Source organism: Pantherophis guttatus, chromosome 1 (assembly GCF_059756535.1).
Source record: "Pantherophis guttatus breed Tessera chromosome 1, ASM5975653v1, whole genome shotgun sequence".
NCBI classification, from domain to species: Eukaryota; Metazoa; Chordata; class Lepidosauria; order Squamata; family Colubridae; genus Pantherophis; species Pantherophis guttatus.
The window spans coordinates 152,597,657-152,617,958 of record NC_142063.1 but is presented as its reverse complement, the minus strand read 5'-3'; the positions used below and the strand labels follow the sequence as shown (position 1 = coordinate 152,617,958).

The 20,302-nt window shown below is 38.4% G+C and overlaps 1 protein-coding gene across 1 annotated transcript in view; it reads right to left on the bottom strand.

The window, feature by feature from the left end:
* Window positions 1-20,302, bottom strand: part of MYO3B (myosin IIIB) — a 252,059-nt gene that overhangs the window by 131,515 nt on the left and 100,242 nt on the right. The window contains exons 14-21 of the mRNA XM_087882018.1: window positions 19,389-19,487; window positions 16,363-16,477; window positions 15,148-15,274; window positions 14,483-14,693; window positions 12,788-12,935; window positions 11,923-12,076; window positions 7,764-7,852; window positions 6,583-6,712 (exon numbers count right to left, since the gene is read on the bottom strand). Of these exons, the coding sequence (XP_087738144.1) occupies window positions 6,583-6,712; window positions 7,764-7,852; window positions 11,923-12,076; window positions 12,788-12,935; window positions 14,483-14,693; window positions 15,148-15,274; window positions 16,363-16,477; window positions 19,389-19,487 (1,073 nt within the window). The remainder of the gene's footprint in view (window positions 1-6,582; window positions 6,713-7,763; window positions 7,853-11,922; window positions 12,077-12,787; window positions 12,936-14,482; window positions 14,694-15,147; window positions 15,275-16,362; window positions 16,478-19,388; window positions 19,488-20,302) is intronic.

The window sequence follows — 20,302 nt, the reverse complement described above, 5'->3', positions numbered from 1 at the left end:
CATTGGCTCTCTGATTGCACAGGGCTTATCTGTGAGATCAGACTTCTAGTGGCCAAAGAGTCATAGCTCCTTCAGCTAACTTGAAAAGTTAAGTAGGAGATGCTATGGTAGGTGGAGACATTTTGGAGCAAGCAATCCATTACAGGAAAGCAGCAGAAAGAAGTTCAGGATTTAAACCCTGGAAAATATATTTCTTAGCTTTTGTTTAAGCTGCTCTTCGTTATAACTCAGGTGATCTTTAAATGTAATAAAATATTTTGTCTACCTAAGTCAAACTCTACTTCTTGTCTTCCTGTAAGAATATTGAATTCCAGTGAAAATTATTTCAGAGGCCTCTGGGCAATGTGAAAATAGATTCCCGCACTGATAAGGAAACTGGTAGCTGTTGTGTAAACATTATCCAGGTGCAGGCCAGCTCACCTTCTCAGAAGCTACAGACTTCATTTCCCTCAACAGAAAGTGTGAGAAAAACAGGTAGAAATGAATTTTGAAATATGTCTTACATTTGAAAATAAAAGTTCTGGCTAGACTTCTTATGCTCTCAACTTAAATAATTTTTTTTTAATAGCAATAGCACTTAGACATATACTGCTTTACAGTGCTTTACAGCCCTCTCTAAGCAGTTTACAGAGTCAGCCTATTGCCCTTAACAATCTCCTCCTTTTACCCATCTTGGAAGGATGGAAGTCTGAATCAACTTTGAGCCTGGTGAGATTCAATCTGCCAAACATCTGGCAGCCGGCAGTCAGCAGAAGTAGCCTGCAATTCTGCATTCTAACCACTGTGCCACCGTGGCTCATAATAAATCTTAATCAGAGATCACAGAGCCTGTTTCCAGTCTTGCCTATAGTGAAAGAGTTCTGACAGGCATCGCTGAACAGCTAGGGCTATTTGTGATAAAGGAGAATCTCTCCTGTTCTCCCACAGTGACTTAAGAGCCCCTGACACCACTTTTCATGCTTCTAGCACTGGCAGCCTCTGCTGCCATGTGAAAGATTGGACAGTAAAGTGGGGAGCTTTTCTCAGTTTATTGGAAAGCTCCAATCAACCCATTGATCACTGGGCGACCTTAGCCAGGAAGCCTCTGCCTACCTATAGATCAGCTGCACTGACAGATGTACACGATAATGGCGGGGCCTTCCTGGCAATGCCAGAGTCTCCATTTTTGTTTCCCCAGGAAGTCAGGTCTACAGAACAATAGACTTGGTATCATCTTTTAGCAGCTGGCTAAATCCTTAAGAGCTTTGGTGGCACAGTGGTTAGAATGCAGTACTGCAGGTTAACTCACTGCTCATTCCAGGAGTTTGATTCTGACTGGCTCAAGATTCACTCAGCCTTACATCCTTCCGAGGTCGGTAAAATGAGGACCCAGATTGTTGGGGGCAATATACTAACTCTCTAAACCACTTAGAGAACAGCACAGTACAGCTCCAGCAACAGCCCAACCTTTTATTAGGGACAGCAACAGGTAAACATTTCTCCTATCATCAAGTAATATGCAATGAGAGGGGAAATAAAGATGGGAAAATTCACCAAATTTTTTTTCTAATTAGTCCCACATCAAATTTGTAAGGACAGCTAAATAAATAAGGACAACACCAGTCCCTGGTCTCATCACTGAGGGTGAATAGGACACAGCAGTCCAGGAAGAGCAGTTTGCACTATCATATTTCTCTGCCAACTTAGACCGGAAGAATGAGCTTTAATGTGGCTGTGAGAAGGAGCCCTTTAATGTATCTAACTCAGGCAATCAAAATGCTGGGCTAGATATTCTTTTTGTAATCTGGAGAAAGGGGCAAGTTGATTTCTAAAAGGTCACTTGTAAGATTCCCTGCCTTCATGTTACTGTTTGAATATTCATCATATATTTTAATACTGTACAGCCTAAATATTCTCAAACTGAGAAGCTATATTTATTCTGTCCCCCCCCCATACATGTTAAACTTTTAGCTCTTTAGAGATAAGAGGATTGTATTCAAATTAGGCAGACCAAAAATCAATAGTCTAAAGAGGATAGTAATGCAACAGAAATGCGTGACCACATGCTACTGTAATACCTTTGAGTAGGGGTGAAATGTAAAATTTGTTACTACCGGTTCTGTGGGCGTGGCTTGGTGGGGGGTAATATGACTGGGTGGGCATGACCAACTTTTTTTTTTAACTTTTCAAAGCATTTTTTCTAATGCTTTGAAAAGCCTCTGCCGATCAGGCAACTCAGCTGGGATCGTCAGAGATTTTTCAAAGCATTTTTTTTACCACCTCTTCGGCCAAGAGGTTCCAGAGAAAAATGCTTTGAAAAACCTCTCTGATGATCAGGCAACTCAGCTGGGATCGTCAGAGAGGCTTTTTAAAAAATGCTTTTTAAAAAATGCCTCTCTGACGATCCCAGCTGAATTGCCTGATCATCAGAGAGGGACTTTTTAAAAAGCCTCTCTGACGATCCCAGCTGAGTTGCCTGATCGTCAGAGAGGCTTTTTAAAAAATGCCTCTCTGAAGATCAGGCAACTCAGCTGGGATCGTCAGAGACTTTTCAAAGCATTTTTTTTACCACCTCTTTGGCCAAGAGGTTGCAGAAAAAAATGCTTTGAAAAGCCTCTGACGATCCCAGCTGAGCCGCGCAATCATCAGAGGCTTTTTTTTTTTACTTTTAAAAACATTTTTTCGTTGAAGAGGTTGTAGAAAAAATGCTTTTAAAAGTAAAAAAAAAAAGCCTCTGATGAGCGTGCGGCTCAGCTGGGCATGGTGGGGAGGGGGCACAGGGATTTTTGCTACCAGTTCTCCGAACCACCCGCTGCCATTGCTACCGGATTGGGTGATCTGGTTCAAACTGGGAGCATTTCACCCCTGCTTTGAGTCTATAGCAGTGGTGATATTCAATTTTTTTCCTTACCAGTTCTGTGGGCGTGGCTTGGGGGGGTTCCTGTGACTGAGTGGGCATGGCCAACTCGATGTCACTCACGCCCACTCCCACTCAGTCACATGACCCCCACCACCACCAAGTCACACCTACAGAACCCAGTAGGAAAAAATGTGTGTATGAGCACGAGAAGGGCTCATAGTGAATGCTGTGGCAGAGAGAAGCCGAACTTTTCTCACTCCATTCACAGTGGAGCTGCTGCTCCCTTTATGGTCCCCCCCGGCCCCCTCCCTCCCAAGGACTACCTTAAAGGGACGGGCTGCAGCAGCCGGAAGAGATGACTGGCGACCGGGCAAGTGAGCGAGCAAGCGAGGGCAGGGCCAATCAGGGGTGATTTTTACCAGTTCCGCGAACTGATTCAAATCGTCCCTAACGGTTCATCGATTCGACCTATCCGGTCAAATTTCACCCTTGGTCTAAAGCTAACATTTAACAAAGAAAACAAACAGAAAACAAGACTCAGAGGTTTCATTTATATCAGTATCTGTATTTCAGGTTTCTGAAACTTAGCTAGTTTAGTCACACTATGTATAGTTCACATTTCTGCAGTTATATGCAATGATGTAATTGCGGTAGTTGGAACTCGTTTGCACTGTGAGATTCTATTTTTTTTCTGCAGCTTTTCTACAATAAATCTGCTTTATATAAAGGAACTATGAATATTCTGCTTCCCAGTGCAAGTACCTCAAGTCCTTTGGGCTAATCATGGGCTTCAGAAAACTTATAAACAGCAGTTACAACCGACCTCAACCTGTTTCAGTCCACATCTGAACATATTCCAGGTAGTTTCAGGCCAAAAATCAGTACTGGAACTACCTTTATCATCCTGATGTGTGACCTACTCTATTTATTTTATTTTATTTTATTTTATTTTATTTTATTTTATTTTATTTTATTTTATTTTATTTTATTTTATTTTATTTTATTTTATTTTATTTTATTTTATTTTATTTTATTATTGTATTGTATTGTATTGTATTGTATTGTATTGTATTGTATTGTATTGTATTGTATTGTATTGTATTGTATTAGATTTTTATACCGCCCTTCTCCTACTGGACTCTAGAGAAAAGATGGAGAGTACAACTCTATTGATCTTTCTGGATAACATTTGAATCCTTCCACCATGATACACTGCTAAATTGGGGCTGGCTGGACTAGGAGGCATGGTTTCCCGTCCTCTTTATATAGTCACACTTGACCTGTTGCTGGGCTGTGATGTCCTACAGGGGTCTATTAAATCACCCTTATTCTTTAAAATGTATATGGAATGGTTGTGAGATAATTAGAATATTGGAAGAGAAGTTGGGATTGGGTATTCTATTCATGTTGTTAGTTGTTAGTCAGGTGAGGCAGGGCAGGTAATGGATCAATATCTGCATGATGTAAAAAGCTGCATGAAGGCCACTAAAATGAAGATGAATCTTAACATGATGGTGACATGGAGTATTGGTGGTTTGGCACACAATAGGAAGAAAGGAAGTCCAAGGGCAATAGCACATCTTTAAGGAACCTACAGAAGATCCTAAGCTGAGTTTTATGATGGCATGAATTATTATTTGAATGTAGTCCTTATGGCATCTATTCACAATTTGTTAACAATCACAACTATACTGTCTCTTACCAAACATTAACTGGTTTGAAACAATAGTTTAATATGCATCACTAAGAAATCTCAGCAATTTTACATGTAGAAATTACCACCAGACCATCCTTTTCTAAGCTTAGCCCTGAAAATTATCCAGGGCACTGATCAGCACCGTCAATGAACACAACTATCTTAATGAATACAATTATCTTAATGAGCACAAATATCTTAATTAAAAATTAATTTTGATGTCTTTGTGAAATAGATTTAATGATTTCTTTTCTAATTTTATCACAGGAGCATTAATGTAAACCTTAAGAATATCCCAAATGGCACAGATCAGAGAAAGTTATTTTCTTGCTCCAGTGATCTTCTCTTTTATGGTCCTGTCCTCTGAAGTATTACACACACACACACACACACACACACACACACACACACACCACACACACACACACACACACACACACACACAGAGTATATTAATGACAAGTTCGGTGTCTTCTGAAATTAATTTCACCATCAAATTATTAAGAACAAAATAAAATGAAGTAAATTCATTAACGAGAACAAAATGGTAAATTACTATTATATGATTCCTGTGAAGAAGTCTTGAAGGCCATCTACAAACTTCAGGAATTGGTTAAAGATTTGTTTCTTTTTTCTGTAGAAGTAGAGGAGTTCTTACTGCCCTTGACAGAAATAAATGTTTTGATACTTTATCACTGATTTCTACTGTCTCATATTTGGTTTTTTTCTGGATACTTTAACAGGTCTAAAGTAAAGGAAGCATATTTTTTATCAAGAGTTGGCTGGAGTTGAGCAGTGCCCTCGTCAAATTAGATAGATAGATAGATAGATAGATAGATAGATAGATAGATAGATAGATAGATAGATGTAGATAGGGGGAGGGAGGGAGAGAGGGGGAGAGGAGGGAGAGGGAGAGAGAGATATGACATTCTTGTTCATACCCCTCCATTTAGGCCACTCTGAATAATGGGAGTTGGTGGCAGCACTGAGGCTAGCCTGAAGTAAAGGGCTGGACCACTGCTGCCACTCAAAAAAGCCACTTTGTACTGTACCACAAGCCACACAAGCCTTGGGTATTGGCATGATTACCCCTGCAACTCAGGAGTCCCCAGGATCTGCCACTTACCTTCAGGCGGTGCTTTTTTTCTGTTGACAGGCCCTGTGTCCTACCCAAGGCTGCTCTGGGTCACACAAGGCCTTTGCTCTTGAATGGCTTTGGAGAATGTTCTTTTGTGGTCTCTGCAGCCTCAGAAAAACACATATTTTTGTATGATTTTTGGAGGCTGCAGAAGCTGCACAAGACATACCTCATTCTTGCATGGCCTTATAAGCCTTCAAAAATTGTGTGGGAACAGGTGTGCCTTTGGGAATAGTGGTTGTTGGGCTTTGGTAAGCCCTGGTGCGTCAGCCAAAACACTGTGGCATATCACTTTGACACATGTCATAGGTTTGTCATCACTAGGATTGATAAACCATAGACATAGTTTTCTCTCTTAATTTCTCTTGCAGGTTTTTTTTTGTTCTTAGTTTCATTTTAAAAGCTGCATTTACTTTGTCACTATAAGACTTTTTTCAGTGAATGCATTTATAATCATAAATTCTGTACCTGTGGTTTAAAAATGATCATAAAATACATGCTTAATAAGCCATTAAGAAAGACATACAGAGCACACATTAATGCTTCTTCTCATATTCCTCTCCTTAGAAAATATGGATGAAAGAAATTAATAATAAGCAATTTTTAAAAGAGCATTATAAAATAGCAACAGCACTTAGACTTATATATGCCCCATAATGCTTTACAACACTCTCTGAGCGATTTACAACGTCAGCATATTGCCCCTAAGAATCTGGGTCCCCATTTTACAGATATCGGAAAGATGGAAGACCAAGTCAACCTTGAGCCCTGTCAGGATTGAACTCCAGGCTGTGGGCAGAGTCTGCCTGCAATACTTTAATCACTGTGCCACCAGGGTTGGTTTCTAAATGCAGAGTATTTAGTCAGTAGAAAGCCCTTAATTTTTAACAGACTTCAGATGTACTGTACCTGTTTTGGTCAATGGGCTTGAAAAAAGCTGCTGAAGAAGTTTGTTCTCTGAAGTTCTTAATACCACCATTATGTCAGCAGGAAGGGTGTCTCTGTTCTTCTCAAGGAAGCCATAAGCATCATACTGAACCTATACAATGTGGGAGGTAAATGTAAAGCAGGCTCTTATAAGATTCTGTCACCTGTAGTACTTTAAGTAAAGATGGGGAACTTTTCCCTCTAAGGCTTTGTGTAGTGCTTAGTCATATTTATGTCTACTTATTTTCATATGCATACACTCACAACTATTTTCTGTTACGTAAATAGGTTTGTTTGGCGGGAAGTTTGAATTAACTGACCCTCAGCTGATTGGCTGACCACCACAGCTGCAAGGTATATAAAGGGAGCTGTTTCCCTAGGTCAGTTGCTCGGTTCTCACCCTACAATAAAGAGCTGTTGTCACTCACTGCCTGGCTTGCTGCGTCCTCACTCACCCAAAGGAACATTTTCCCTCATCAGCAATTTCAGTACAACTTGCTATACAAGAAAAGTTAAACTTCTCTGCTCTCCATCTCGTTTTGCTTCTTGTTTTTCTCCTGAATTCTAAGTATTGCAACCACTGCTGATTTTGCAGAAAGCCCTATATCTGTATGACCTACCAGACACAGAGATCCTCCAGTATAGACCGGTTCAAAGTTCTCTGATAACTGAACTTTTCAAAAGTATCCTCAAAAAATACTCTGTTCCTTGTAAACCCTGGCAACCATAAAGTAAGGAACTAAGCAGGAGATGCTTTGACTTCTCTACTGAGAAGATTGTGGTCTTCAGCCTTAAAGAAACAAGGCACTTCATGAAATTGGCAGTGACAGGAACAGTTACAATTCCAGGAAACAGATAAGGTGGGAAAGGACCAGCAACACCATAGACTTCATCTATAGATGTACCGCCATATTTTAAATTAAGAATTAGCATCAATGCCTTGCCAAATGGTTGGGAACACCTGAAGTTCCTTGTACCTTCCAACTCAGTTCTATTGGCCATCACGGGCCATCAAATACCATGGGTTGTAAAACAGTGTTTAAATTTTAAAATGTAAACTCATTAAAAGGATTAAGTAGGGAAGAAAAATCCAAAAGTCGTTGAAGGGATATTTAAGGACATTTATTACATTTTTAATTTAGTGCAAGTTATATAAGTGTTACCTTTCCGGCATAATGATGAATGCCAAAACAGAGCTCCACTCGTTTGGGTCTCAAGAAGTATTTGCATCGCAGGTTATCTTCAAATTTATCTGTGCATTTAAAAAAAAGAAAACAATATTAATGGACCATTCTTTTGATGGCTGCAAGGACAAATCTTTTCACATTGGAAAAGAGATAAGATGCTAATGATATCAGATTGGGAAAACCAAACCTGTAGCATATAAAGCAATGGCAAAAGAACAGGTATACAGTAGGTTCAAAAGAAATTTAACTAAATTCAAGAAAGAATGGCTCCCTCATATACTACTCAGCAAGGCAAATTCAGATATTTGGAGTATGGTTTCAAAGGGGAAAGGAACCAAAATAGATGAAAGGAATAAATTAAATAGAAATCAAAAACAATTCTTAATATGTGTGTGTGTGTGTGTGTGTGTGTGTGTGTGTGTGTGTGTGTGTTTTCTTTTCTTATGTGTGTTTCTCTCTTTAGTCAGGTTCCTCTCATGTAAACCAAGATTTTTAATCAGCCCTAGTTCAGTGAAATCACAATCCACTAGTTTCTAGGCTTTTTTTTTTTCTTCAGGAAGCCAGCAAGCACTCTGCTGCCCATTGGGAGACTAAGGAGACTGCTGGGCAGCAGAGTGCTTGCTGGCTGCCTAAAGAAAAAAAAAAGCCTAGAAACTAGTGGATTGTGATTTCACTGAACTAGGGCTGCATAAAAATCTTGGTTTACGTAGGAGGAACCTGGCTAAAGAGAGAAACACACACACACACACACATACACACACAGTATTTACTTTCTGAATAACAAGAATTACATTGTATTTTCTTTCTGAATAATAAGAACTAGAAATATTAAAAATGGCCCATTGTTTGGATTGCAAATCAGTTTCCTCCTGACCATATAATCGGAACTATTTTCCCCTGAATACTAGTTGCAGCCCATATTGCTTATTACGTATTTTCCATGATTTTAAAAAAAATATTATTCATTATTGCCGTTTATGTAAGATACTAATTTAGCTCAGCAACATAGGCAAATTATTTTTTTCTTTTGTATTTTTGTGAAAAGCCCTCTCAGGCTACCTTTCCAGTTGCATGGTACTGTAGCTGTGTGACCAAGTTTATAGAATACAGTGCTGTATTTAAAATAATCCTCTGTTTGAAACATATACTAATCTCATCTTAATCTAAAGGCTGTTTCTAACCACCCGCTAGCCATGGTACAAAGAAGATATTCTAACTGTGTTTGCGGTTTACTGTTTTACAGGCGACTCTAAATTTTACCCTTGTTCTATTTTTAAAGTAGTGTTTTCTATCTTCTCCCAATACAAGACTTGACCTACAGATGATATAATATGTCTCTTTCCTAATTCTGGTAGCAGGGGGTCAGAGGCTTTGGGAACTAAAGATGATAAACCTATCTATCAGAACAGCAGACCTATTTCCAAAGGTAGTCCACTTGACAGATTGGTGGCATAGAGTAGCACCCCCAAAATTTTTGGCCACCAGAGACCAGTTTCATGGAGAGAGGTTTTTCCGCAGACAGGAAAGGGTGTGGTTTCACATGCAGGTTTCAGCCTGCATCCCACAGATGGGGTTTCGCTTGTTTGTGGCATGCCGTGCCATGGCCCATGGACTGGAAGTTGGGGACCCTGGCATAGAGGGTAAGCTGAGATTAAGCTATAAAAGATTTTTCACACTCTGTTCTATACTCTCCTCTATACCACCTGTCTATCAACTGGTTATTTTCGGTCTATTTGTTTTCCAGAAGATATGTTAAAAAGCAGCCAAAGCATCTCTGCATTGGTAACCTATCACCTAGCCCAGGGGTGGGCAATTGTGGCCCTTTTACAATCTGTGGACTTCAACTCCCAAAATTTGTGAGCCAGCTTGGCTGTCTCAGGAATTCTGGGAGTTGAAGTCCATAGGTTGTAAAAGAGGCACATTTGCCCACTCCTGATCTAGCCAACTTGAAAAGCAACTAATGCACCAATCCAGGCATTTGTCCATGATCAACTCACTGCATTTTAAGGAAAGCAATTGTTAGCAGTTTTTGCCACCAGCTGCTCCCACTGAGTGAGAAGGGAAAATAAAGCCAAAAGAATCTACCAATTGCTGCCCTTAAACTGTCATGCATTAAAAATGTAAGAACTAAAGCAAATTAGAACTCAGCTCCAGGAAATCCAAATTATGCTAGCATATTTTTTGCCAATTCAGAGACTAGAATAACACTCATTAATGCAGCTGTGCAGAAGTCCTAAGAAATGGTCTTAACATTTATCATAGACTTCTCAAAATTTAAGATGACTAATCCCAGGACTAATCCCTCTGAAAACACCTATCTTGGAAAGGCTTGCTGACTGGGTATATGGGAATGGCTTTTCCAGAATTGCTCCTAAACCATACAAGAAATTCCTTTGGTAAATGTTCTCATTTCTTTACTTTGAAAGCACGTCGTTTTAATTTAGTTATTTTTTTATTTAATAGTTTTACTTTTCTTTTAATGGTGCTGCTCTTGTTTTAGATTGTAGCAAATGATATATGCATAGTATAAGATCAAGCATTGGACAGTTGTAATGTTGAAACACTGATAATTTAGGATATGCATGGAATTAACTATTCACTTAAGGCAGAAAGAAGGAAGGGAACACAAGTTTGCTTTTTGAACCCACAAGTAATAAACTAGTCATTTTTTTCAAGCTAATTTGTAAGCCTAATAAAAAACTCATCAAGTGTTCTTACATTTTTTCTAATCTGAAGCACAAATACAATATTTATAATGACTCTTTAAACTTTATTGTGTTTCCTGTGTATCAATATATAATAACAAAACCTTCAAAAGATATAGCTTTTTGTGTTTGTTGTAATGTATGTTCCTGTTGCTACTATTTCCATAGTACTGATGATAGAAAGAGATTAAAAAATAGAGTACTCTAATAAAGTACCACTTCTCTAATAGAATATATTAAAGAAATAAATTTAAGTAGAAACTTGCAAGTCTTTACTTTATTTTCTTAATTGTTATGCCACCATAATTCCATAGTTATCTAAAAACAGTTTGTGGATAGAGGGAAGATTCAAAATAATCAGAAAAACCTCTAATATTTTATGTTTATATCAACTTTACTAAATGTTTATTATGTTTGTTAACTTTTTTTTTCTGCAGTTGATTTATCACAATTGTTTCATTTTAGACATTCAACAAAGCATGCAGAGATTAAAGCAAAAGATCTCAGCACAGCCAATAACAGAAAAATGTAATGTGGTATTTTTTTAGTTATTTCCACTGAAACATAACTTTGTTTAAACAGAAATTTGGAATTCTACTTCCAGTATTAGCAGACATACAGTGTAAGTTGTGCAAATTCCCAGTGTTTGATCGCTAGCACAAAATGGGCACCAAGCAGTTACTACATCTCAGGTGAAGTGCAGGCAGTTGGCCAACAGAGTAAACAAGGAGCCAAAATCCTTGTTCCTGATTGCATTACTGAAGGACAGAGCTAGTTTTGAATCATCCAGTCTCTGCATTCAGAAATTTTTGGAAAACTGTCCATACATCCCTATTTGATACCTCTAGAAAAATATTAATTTTCTAATATCTTTCTCAATGGGATAAATACCAATTGGCCTAATGAGCAAAGACACATCAATCTAAATATTGGTTACAAAATAATTTTAAGCTGTTTCTTTCAATTATTTTTTACATAGCTAGACAGATAATAGTGCTAAAGAACCACAGTTTATTTCTAATGGGAGTAGGATTTTTTTCCTTGGGTTTTTATGTGACTATCTTTTCCTGCTGGGACTTGCTATGTAGCCAGTTTCACAGAAGCTCTGCTGTAAGGCTCAATTCTCTCTATAGGTAATTTCTTATTCAGGAATTTCTTAATCAGCAGATAACTCTCAGATATGGTTTGGATTCACATATCAGCTGAACTGATATGAATCCACTTGCTTCCATTAGTAATAACTAACAGTTTATTATATGGAGAAGATGTCTATCTATAATTATAAAATTATACTCAACAATTTAATCATTTGACTCCAAGAGTTTAATGCGGTCAGTTTGGATTTAAACTTTATACAAGATACTAATTGTTCTCTTGGTTTTTTCTTCTGTGTATATATGTAACCATTTGGGATTTCTGAACAGTCATACCAACTAATGTTAGGTCTGTTGCTTGGGGAAATCGGCTTTCTTCATCCAGTAGAGAAAGTAGCCCCATTGGTTTCTGAAGGAACATATCTAAGAGTGGTCTGTTGTCTTCATAATCAACCAAGACAGCATCAATTCCTTCATTGTGATATTCCATCTAAAGTATTACAAAAGTTAATAAGTCATAAATATCATTATGGTATTTGGGAATATTGGGAATATTCTATATTCAGCAGTCTGGCTTTTTGTATTCATTTAGTTCCCAGGTGTCAAACTCGTGGCGTCACATTGCCATCCTGTGATCTATTGCAATGTTTTCCCCTTCGCGAAGCTGGGGTGGGCGTGGCCTGTGCGTGACGCATCTGGCCCGCAGGCTGCCAGTTTGACACTCCTGATCTAGTTGCAAAGCTGAGAAAAGAATAAGGCAAGCAATTTTCAACACATTGCTGCTCAGTGATTTTTTTTTTTTAAATCACTATTTGGGAAATGCTTTACATTTGTTCCTGGTCTTCACATAACTAAAATTCATATGTTGTTTTCAGTTCTACTGATTTGTGGGGGAAAAGTCTCTTTTCTTCAACACAACAGCACAAAACTGCATACAAAAATAATATATTACAAATGCATTGGTTAGTATGATACCATATTTTAATTTTTATATACAATATTGTTTTCGTATATAGAAGTTGCACGTGTGTCCAATAAATTCATATAGTAAAAGCTTTTTCCCTTTCTGAGAAAACATTTATTTTCACAGAAGACAAATGAAGTCATAAACTTCATACCAAAATCATCTTCTTTGGTTCATTGGTCTTACAAGTCCCAAGCCGAGCCTGCAGAATTTGCTATCGAGTCAATCAAAGCTTACCTGCTCAAGTGCAAATATGTGCTGATTGAAATAAAATTGGATCTGCTCATTTGCAATGTTTATGCACAGCTGTTCAAATGAGTTCCTTGTGAAGTTCTCAAATCCAAAAATATCCAATATCCCAACATTCATTCCACTTTCAGCATTGCTGTTTGAAAATGAAACCCAAAAAATTAATATCAAATATGATACTGTAATATGTTGTTCTTACTACTGTGAAGTAAGGTATTAAACAGAATAAGTATTTTCTTCAGGGACAAAACTTAACACTGAAAATATGAATGCCTTAAAGAAAAAAAAAGTTCATTTCTCCACTAGTGATTTATAGTATCTTCTAGATTATTCAACCATCATTGTGCCAAAATAACAGTAATGTGGGCAGCCTATGATGATGCAATAAATCATTAGTATGGAAATGATCAGATACAAAAATATACACACTCCTAATAAATTATCATTTACAAACATAGGTAAACATTACAATGAATTTTTCCTTCCTAGCAAGCTTAACTATGGCTTAACTAATTAATTAACTAGAAATTAATTTAGAAATTAGACATCTTTAAGATAAATCTACAGAACACCTAATAGACACTAGCAACCTGTGCCCTCTAGATATAGTGGATTACAACTTTATTCCTACACTCTAGAATGTCTTATATGTGGTCGTGTTAGTTGGAGCTGATGGGAAGTGAAATTTACAAATCTGGAAGGTTGTTTATCCCATGAAGCAGTTCTTAGCAGTGTAGATCATTCTCAAAGACATGTTGGTTCATGCCAGCCAAGACGAATTCATCCTTATTAGCTTCCCTTCTGCTGGAATTAATGGGTGGGAAAAATCATTCTGTTAATGCCAAGCTGGCATGGAAAAAGGAACTGATCCAGATACTTTTCAAGGGAACTAAAGGGCACCAGATTCAAAAGTTGCTTCTGACTTGCCCTTATAGGATAATTAGAGGGCTGATGGACTAATCTGCTCAGTTTTTCACTGGCAAAGCTTCTTTCTCTTAGCTGAGAGGCTTCTCCAACCAGTGATGGGTTTCCCCCCAGTTCGCAGTGGTTCTATAGAACCAGTAGTAAAACCGGCAGGAGGCTCCACCCACTGACCCGACGTCATCAGAACGCTTCTGCGCATGCGCACGGCCCTGTTGTGAACTGGTAGTAAAGGCTCCACCCACTGACCCCGACGTCATCAGAACGCTTCTGCGCATGCGCATGGCCCTGTTGTGAACTGGTAGTAAAGGTAAGTAGAACCCACCCCTGTCTCCAACCCAACCAGGTTTTACTTTTGGTCTCAGAATTACCAAACTTTTGAACAAAGGATATACTGATATTCCTGAATTAGGCATAGTTAAGCACAAAAAGTTAATGATTGGGACTGAATTTAAAAGTTTACTTTATGCTGAAGATAACAAAAAGAAAAAACAGGGGAAGATAAAAGATAATATAATTAAAACATCTTCTAGTATCTTTCCAGGGAGGGACATGATTTTAACCCAAGTGAATCCCATTTACCTACTTAGTTAAATCCCAATCAAGTTTTTGAAAACACTGGAGTTAATGTCCCAGGAACAAAAATGCATGGAAGCCAATTTGAGGCATTATCTAAAACAAACAGTAAACTCTTGATGTAAAATAAAAAGAGATATGCAGGCATCAACAAGTAAATATGTAAGGTATTGACTGTTAACTTGCCATATATTTTTATCAGGTTGCAGCAGGGTATTAATCCGATTTACAATCCAACTGAAGAGTCGGCCATAAAGGGCCTTTGACATGGCATCTCGTACATCAGCTGCTTTGTCCACAGTATTTGTTCGGATAATGGTCTCACCTCTTGTGACAACACAATGTGAAGTGAGAGCTTCCTGAAGTTCTTCTGAGCCAATGCTCAGCAGCACAGCAGCTGAAAGACAAGGATGTTGTAAAATGGGGGGCAAAGCAGGGGTGAAATCCAGCAGGTTCTGACAGGTTCTGGAGAACCGATAGCGGAAATTTTGAGCAGTTCAGAGAACTGGTAGCGGAAATTTTGAGTAGTCGGAGAACCGGCAAATATCTCCTCTGGCTGGCCCCAAAGTGGGGTGGGAATGGAGATTTTGCAATATCCTTCCCTCAGGAGTGGGAAGGTTATGGGGATTTTGCAGTATCCTTCCCCTGGAGTGGGGTGGGAATGGAGATTTTGTAGTATTCTTCCCACCAAGCCACACCACACCATGCCCACCAAGCCACACCCACAGAACCAGTAGTAAAAAAAAATGGATTTTATCACTGGGGCAAAGTGCTAGCCACCGGGTATGAAATTAGATTTCCTGATCATATTCTGCATTAGGACAATTCAGAGATGTTAGCAAAATATTTACCATTATCTAAGGCTTCCATATTGGGCACTTCGCTTTTATCAGTTTGGTGTTGTGAAGAAATGGCAGCAAATTCGATATTTCCTGTATTTAAGATCCCAGCCAAAATGCGATACACTGAATGCACTTCCTGAAAATGGTAGGAAAGTCAGAACTATAAACTTTAACAGGTTACCACCACAGCACAACCCTTTGGGGAACACATACATTCTGAGGACAGATTGTTTGAATATAATTCCATAATCCAAACGCATCAAGCCATACTATCCTTCTCAGATTATAATGTACATTCAATACCTTACCATTTTTGGCCCTGCAAAAGCTGGAAGGTGCTAATGTAATGCAGTCACACTTCATGGTCTTAGAGGATTCATATCTTTTTTTTTTTTTACTTCAATGTGTACTTCTATCTTATTTCTAAACCTATGTTAGATTGACAGCCTCTTAACAGCCAGTTTTGATTGACCGATTGATCAATTCATTCATTCATTCAGAGCAGTGATATAATGTTTATTTTAACTCTTTATATATCAGTTTTATGTACTGGTTTCATTCTTCATATACCACTTTTTATGTTCATAAAAGAAATTAGCCTAACTGTGAGACGCCTTGCAGCAAAATGGACAGCAAACAAAGTTAATCAAGAAAGAAATAATAAATAAAACAAATGGGCTAACATGGTGCCAAGCAGATCCTAGAAATATCCTACTGCAATGTGGGCATCAAAGGTAGAGTTCAACAAGATTCTGGTGCATCAGAGAAGAAGCCCAGATGGGATCCTGTATATTTGGGGAAAGACTGGTAGGCTCATGAACTGATGAGTTTCTCAAACTGTATTGCTAAATACAGTTGCCCGATAAAATGCCTAATTTTCAGTTAAATTATTAAGAAAACTTAACTTTTATTAATGTTTGTTTTATTATTGCTATTGGCTTCAGAATTAATTATGTGATTCTGGGGCAATTTACATTTTGTTATTGGTTCTTCTTCCTCTAGTCTAGCATTGATTCAAGTTTAGTAATTCTAACCCTAGTGAATCACTCCACTACTGTTATTATAGTTCTACTCTCACAAAAAGTATTCTACAGGCCATACACAGAATTATCCAAACCTGATCTGGCAGCCACCTACTGATTCAGTTGCTCACTGAAAAATATATTTTTTTTAAAGCAAGGCCAATGTTATTCTGTCAACTATATAAAAAAAGTCATCACTTACCTCTTTAGTAAATCCTATGATCCGAAAGCAATGCTGGATTGCTTCAAACTGAGTTTTATAGGATTCTTTATTAATAATATCATGCATCACCTTTCCTGTGCCATTTTCAATATACCTGTGTAAAATACATAACTGAGTCTCATTTGATGTTGCAGCTCTTTTCATGTCCATAGGTCTGGAATTAGCCAAAGAATCTATGACCATATTGCTCCACAGCTCCCCTGACATAATTAATACACGAAGATTGAAACACCCAAGATTATGGATCTCCTAAACCTCTGCCTAATCACATACTTTCAATTTGATGGACAAATTTACCAACAAATTAAAGGTACACCTATGGGATCACTACTTTCAGGACTTATAGCAGAGGTCATTGTGTAAGATCTAGAAGTTACACAGAGCTTCCACAATTACAACCCAAAATATGAATCAGATATGTAGATGACACCTTCACCATAATAAAAAAGGACCAATTAGGGAACACCACAGAACTGTCAACAACATCTTCAAAGGAATCCAGTTTAGCAGAGAAGACGAAAACAACAACTCACTACCCTTCCTGGATACCCTAATCAGCAGATACCACAATTGCAAACAAGAAATATAAGTGCACAGAAAAACCACTCACCCCAACCAAGTGCTCCACTACCAAACCAACAACCCAACCTCCCACAAGAGAAGCTGCGTAAGAACTATATTTAGACGAGCACAAACTCGCTGCAGCAACCCTGAACAGCAGAAAAAAGAGCCTCTATACAACATCTTCCAACAAAATGGATATCCATGCAACTTTATCAAAAAAATGCCTGACCGCTCAACCCAACACAGCACAACCAACACAAGCCCTAGAAAGAATAACACTGCCATACATCAAGAACATCTCAGAAACCACCAACGGACTACTACCACCACATGGAATTAGTGTAGCACACAACTCAACTAAAGCTTTTCAAAACATCCTAAGTATACCAAAAGTGTATATGGACGGAGTGAGCTCCTGACACTGAGCTCCCATCACTCCATTCCTAACTCCTGCCCACCCAGCAGTACGAGAGCAGGCAATATTGCAAGTAGATAAATGAGGACCACTTCAGTGGGAAAAAAATACCTAGCTGCATTCATGTGTGCAGACAGCGGAAGCCAGCACTGGACCTGACCATACGTGAGACATCGCAACACTAGGCGAGGCGAGACCAGCGGAGGAGCCTGGAAGAGCCAGCAACCTGAGCACCACTAACTAATTAATAGCAATAGCAATAGCCCTTAGACTTATATACTGCTTCACAGTCCTTTACAGCCTTCTCTAAGCAGTTTACAGAGTTAGCATATTGCCCCCAACAATCTGGGTCCTCATTTTACCCACCTTGGAAGGATGGAAGTCTGAGTTAAATTTGAGCTGGTGAGATTCGATCTGCTGAACTGCAGCTAGCAGTCAGCTGAAGCAGCCTGCAGTACTGCACTTTAACCACTGCGCCACCTCAGCTCTTAATGTAAAGATAGTCCCCACCCCCCACCCCCAACAGTGCATCAAGGATAGGTGTGCAAGCACCAAACAGAATGAACTAGAAATCTAGGCTGTCAGGACAGCATTGTGTCTGGCATGTGTAGATTTCCCTGACATTGTATGCCATAAGCTAAATAAATAAACAAATAAACAAGCCAAAAAGGGAACAAAAAGACCAAAACACCTCCCCACCAGCAATCAGTAACCAGATGAGCATCGATTAACTCCACAAATTAACATCAGACCAACAATCAAGTAAACAAGACCCCAATCAAGGAACTGCCAAACAAGCCAACAATAAACAACCCAACCAAAGAACCCCTAGTACCACCCCCAACAATACTGACAGGGCAAGCCACTACTAGAATATAAACTGAGAACAAACCCCACTCTTTATTAACACTGATGATGTTACCTAGTTTGGGTAATGAAACATCTACAAGAAAACAACCAAGCTCAGAGAGCACTAAGGACCCCTCACAATGTATAGTTTCTGGAAAGTAAAGTAGTAAGACTGCTTATTAAGTCAAATCCATGGCTCAAATCCCTTTTGATAAACCTATACATAATTTTGAAACTGAGCCAAAAGGTCAGATTAAACCCTTGTTAAAGAATTATTTCAACTAAATCAGTGAGCATATATTATGCTAACATATACAGTGTCTATCAGTTCAATTCAGATTGCAGCATCCTAATAAATATCTAGCTATTTCCTAGATATTGTAGTTTTCTTGTATAATCGACAAATGTAATCTTTAGGATAATTACCTACTCTCAGCTCAACCTACCTGACTGGGTTATTGTTGGGAGAAAATGGGAAGAGAGACTATTATATATGCTGCCTTAAGCTTCTAAATGAAAGGTAGAAGTCTAATGAGCAAACCAATATTAGAAGAACAAGCCCTTGCAAAGAATTGAAAATATATTATTTTGCAGACTGTACAGAGACACTTTTAACCTCTCATTCTTACCTCCTTTTCCCATTACTAACCATCATGACCAGCATATTATAGGCTGTTGTTTTAATTGGTGCTATTATTTTCAAAACGAGGACTCAAAAAAATACAGTTGGTAAATTTTGGGTCAGTCTCAAAGTTGGGAGAGAGCAAGGCAAGCTCCACGAGAGATCAGAAACTATAATACCCGAAGGCAAAATTTGGCCTAATATTGCTAATTACCCAAATAGTAATGTACCAATTTAAAACAATTCATTTGGCTTTGTTTGTCTAGAATGCTAATACATACCATTAACTTTATAATCATCCATTTTGGAAAACAGATTCAATTTGAAAGTGTGGCAAAACTATAATTAGATGAACTTTTTTTTTATTAATTTAATTAAGCCATATATAAATAATAGCATTTCTTCTTGCCTATACAGTTGTATACATGAGAGGACTACAGTGGATCTTTAGGACAAGGGGAACAATTAAGGCAGACTTTAAAACTTCTCACCAAAACAAACAGCTATTTAATACTTAGTTATAACTAGCAATAAACACAAGTCAGCAAAAATTACCTGGGAGGCTTTTTCTCAGGGAGTTTATATTCAGAAAGTTTCTTCTGATGATAAAGACCAGCATAAATGTAGTAAAATATATGGAAGTTTTTCTCTCCTCTGTTAGAAAAAAAGAATTACTATACTGTAGAGCATAAATATAAGATGTTATCTTTAACCTGAGCGATTCAACTAGTATATAAAACAGTCTCAGGAAGCAATAGTTCCCCCAACCACATATGTTTATACCTAAAGAAATCCAGATGTCCAGATTGCAAAATCCATCAGTCTCAGGTCTCTGCTCTATAATTGAGGTGATGGAGTTCTATTCTCCATCTAGAATAAATGAAGGCCACCAGGAGGGGGAAAAAAGATTCTGAAATGTTATTAAGAAACCAAGTCTAAAACCAAGTTTTGCCTTTCTCTCAGTCAATTGCCATTCTTATGAGCTGTGATGGGACAGCCTTAAATTTTTTAACCTTATTTTTTTTAACATTAAAATTGGATACTGAGTTTTCTTGTTTTCCATCATTCTTGATTATTGGCCATACTGCCTGAATGAAGGGTTATGAAAATCAATATACTGGATTGATAAAGGCTGGTGTATCTAATTCTGAATCCTCCAGGGAAATGCTAAAGCAGTGGCCCCCAGCCAGAGGTGGGTTTCAGCAGGGTCTGACCAGTTCTGGAGAACCGGTAGCGGAAATTTTGAGTAGTTTGGAGAACTGGTAAATACCACCTCTGACTGGCCCTGCCCCCATCTATTCTCTGCTCCTAAGTCCCAGCTGATCAGGATTTTGCAGTAACCTTCCCCTGGATTGGGGAAGGAATGGGGATTTTACAGTATCCTTCCCCTGCCACACCCACCAAGCCACACCCACCAAGCCATGCCATGCCACGCCCACCAAGCCACGCCCACAGAACTGGTAGTAAAA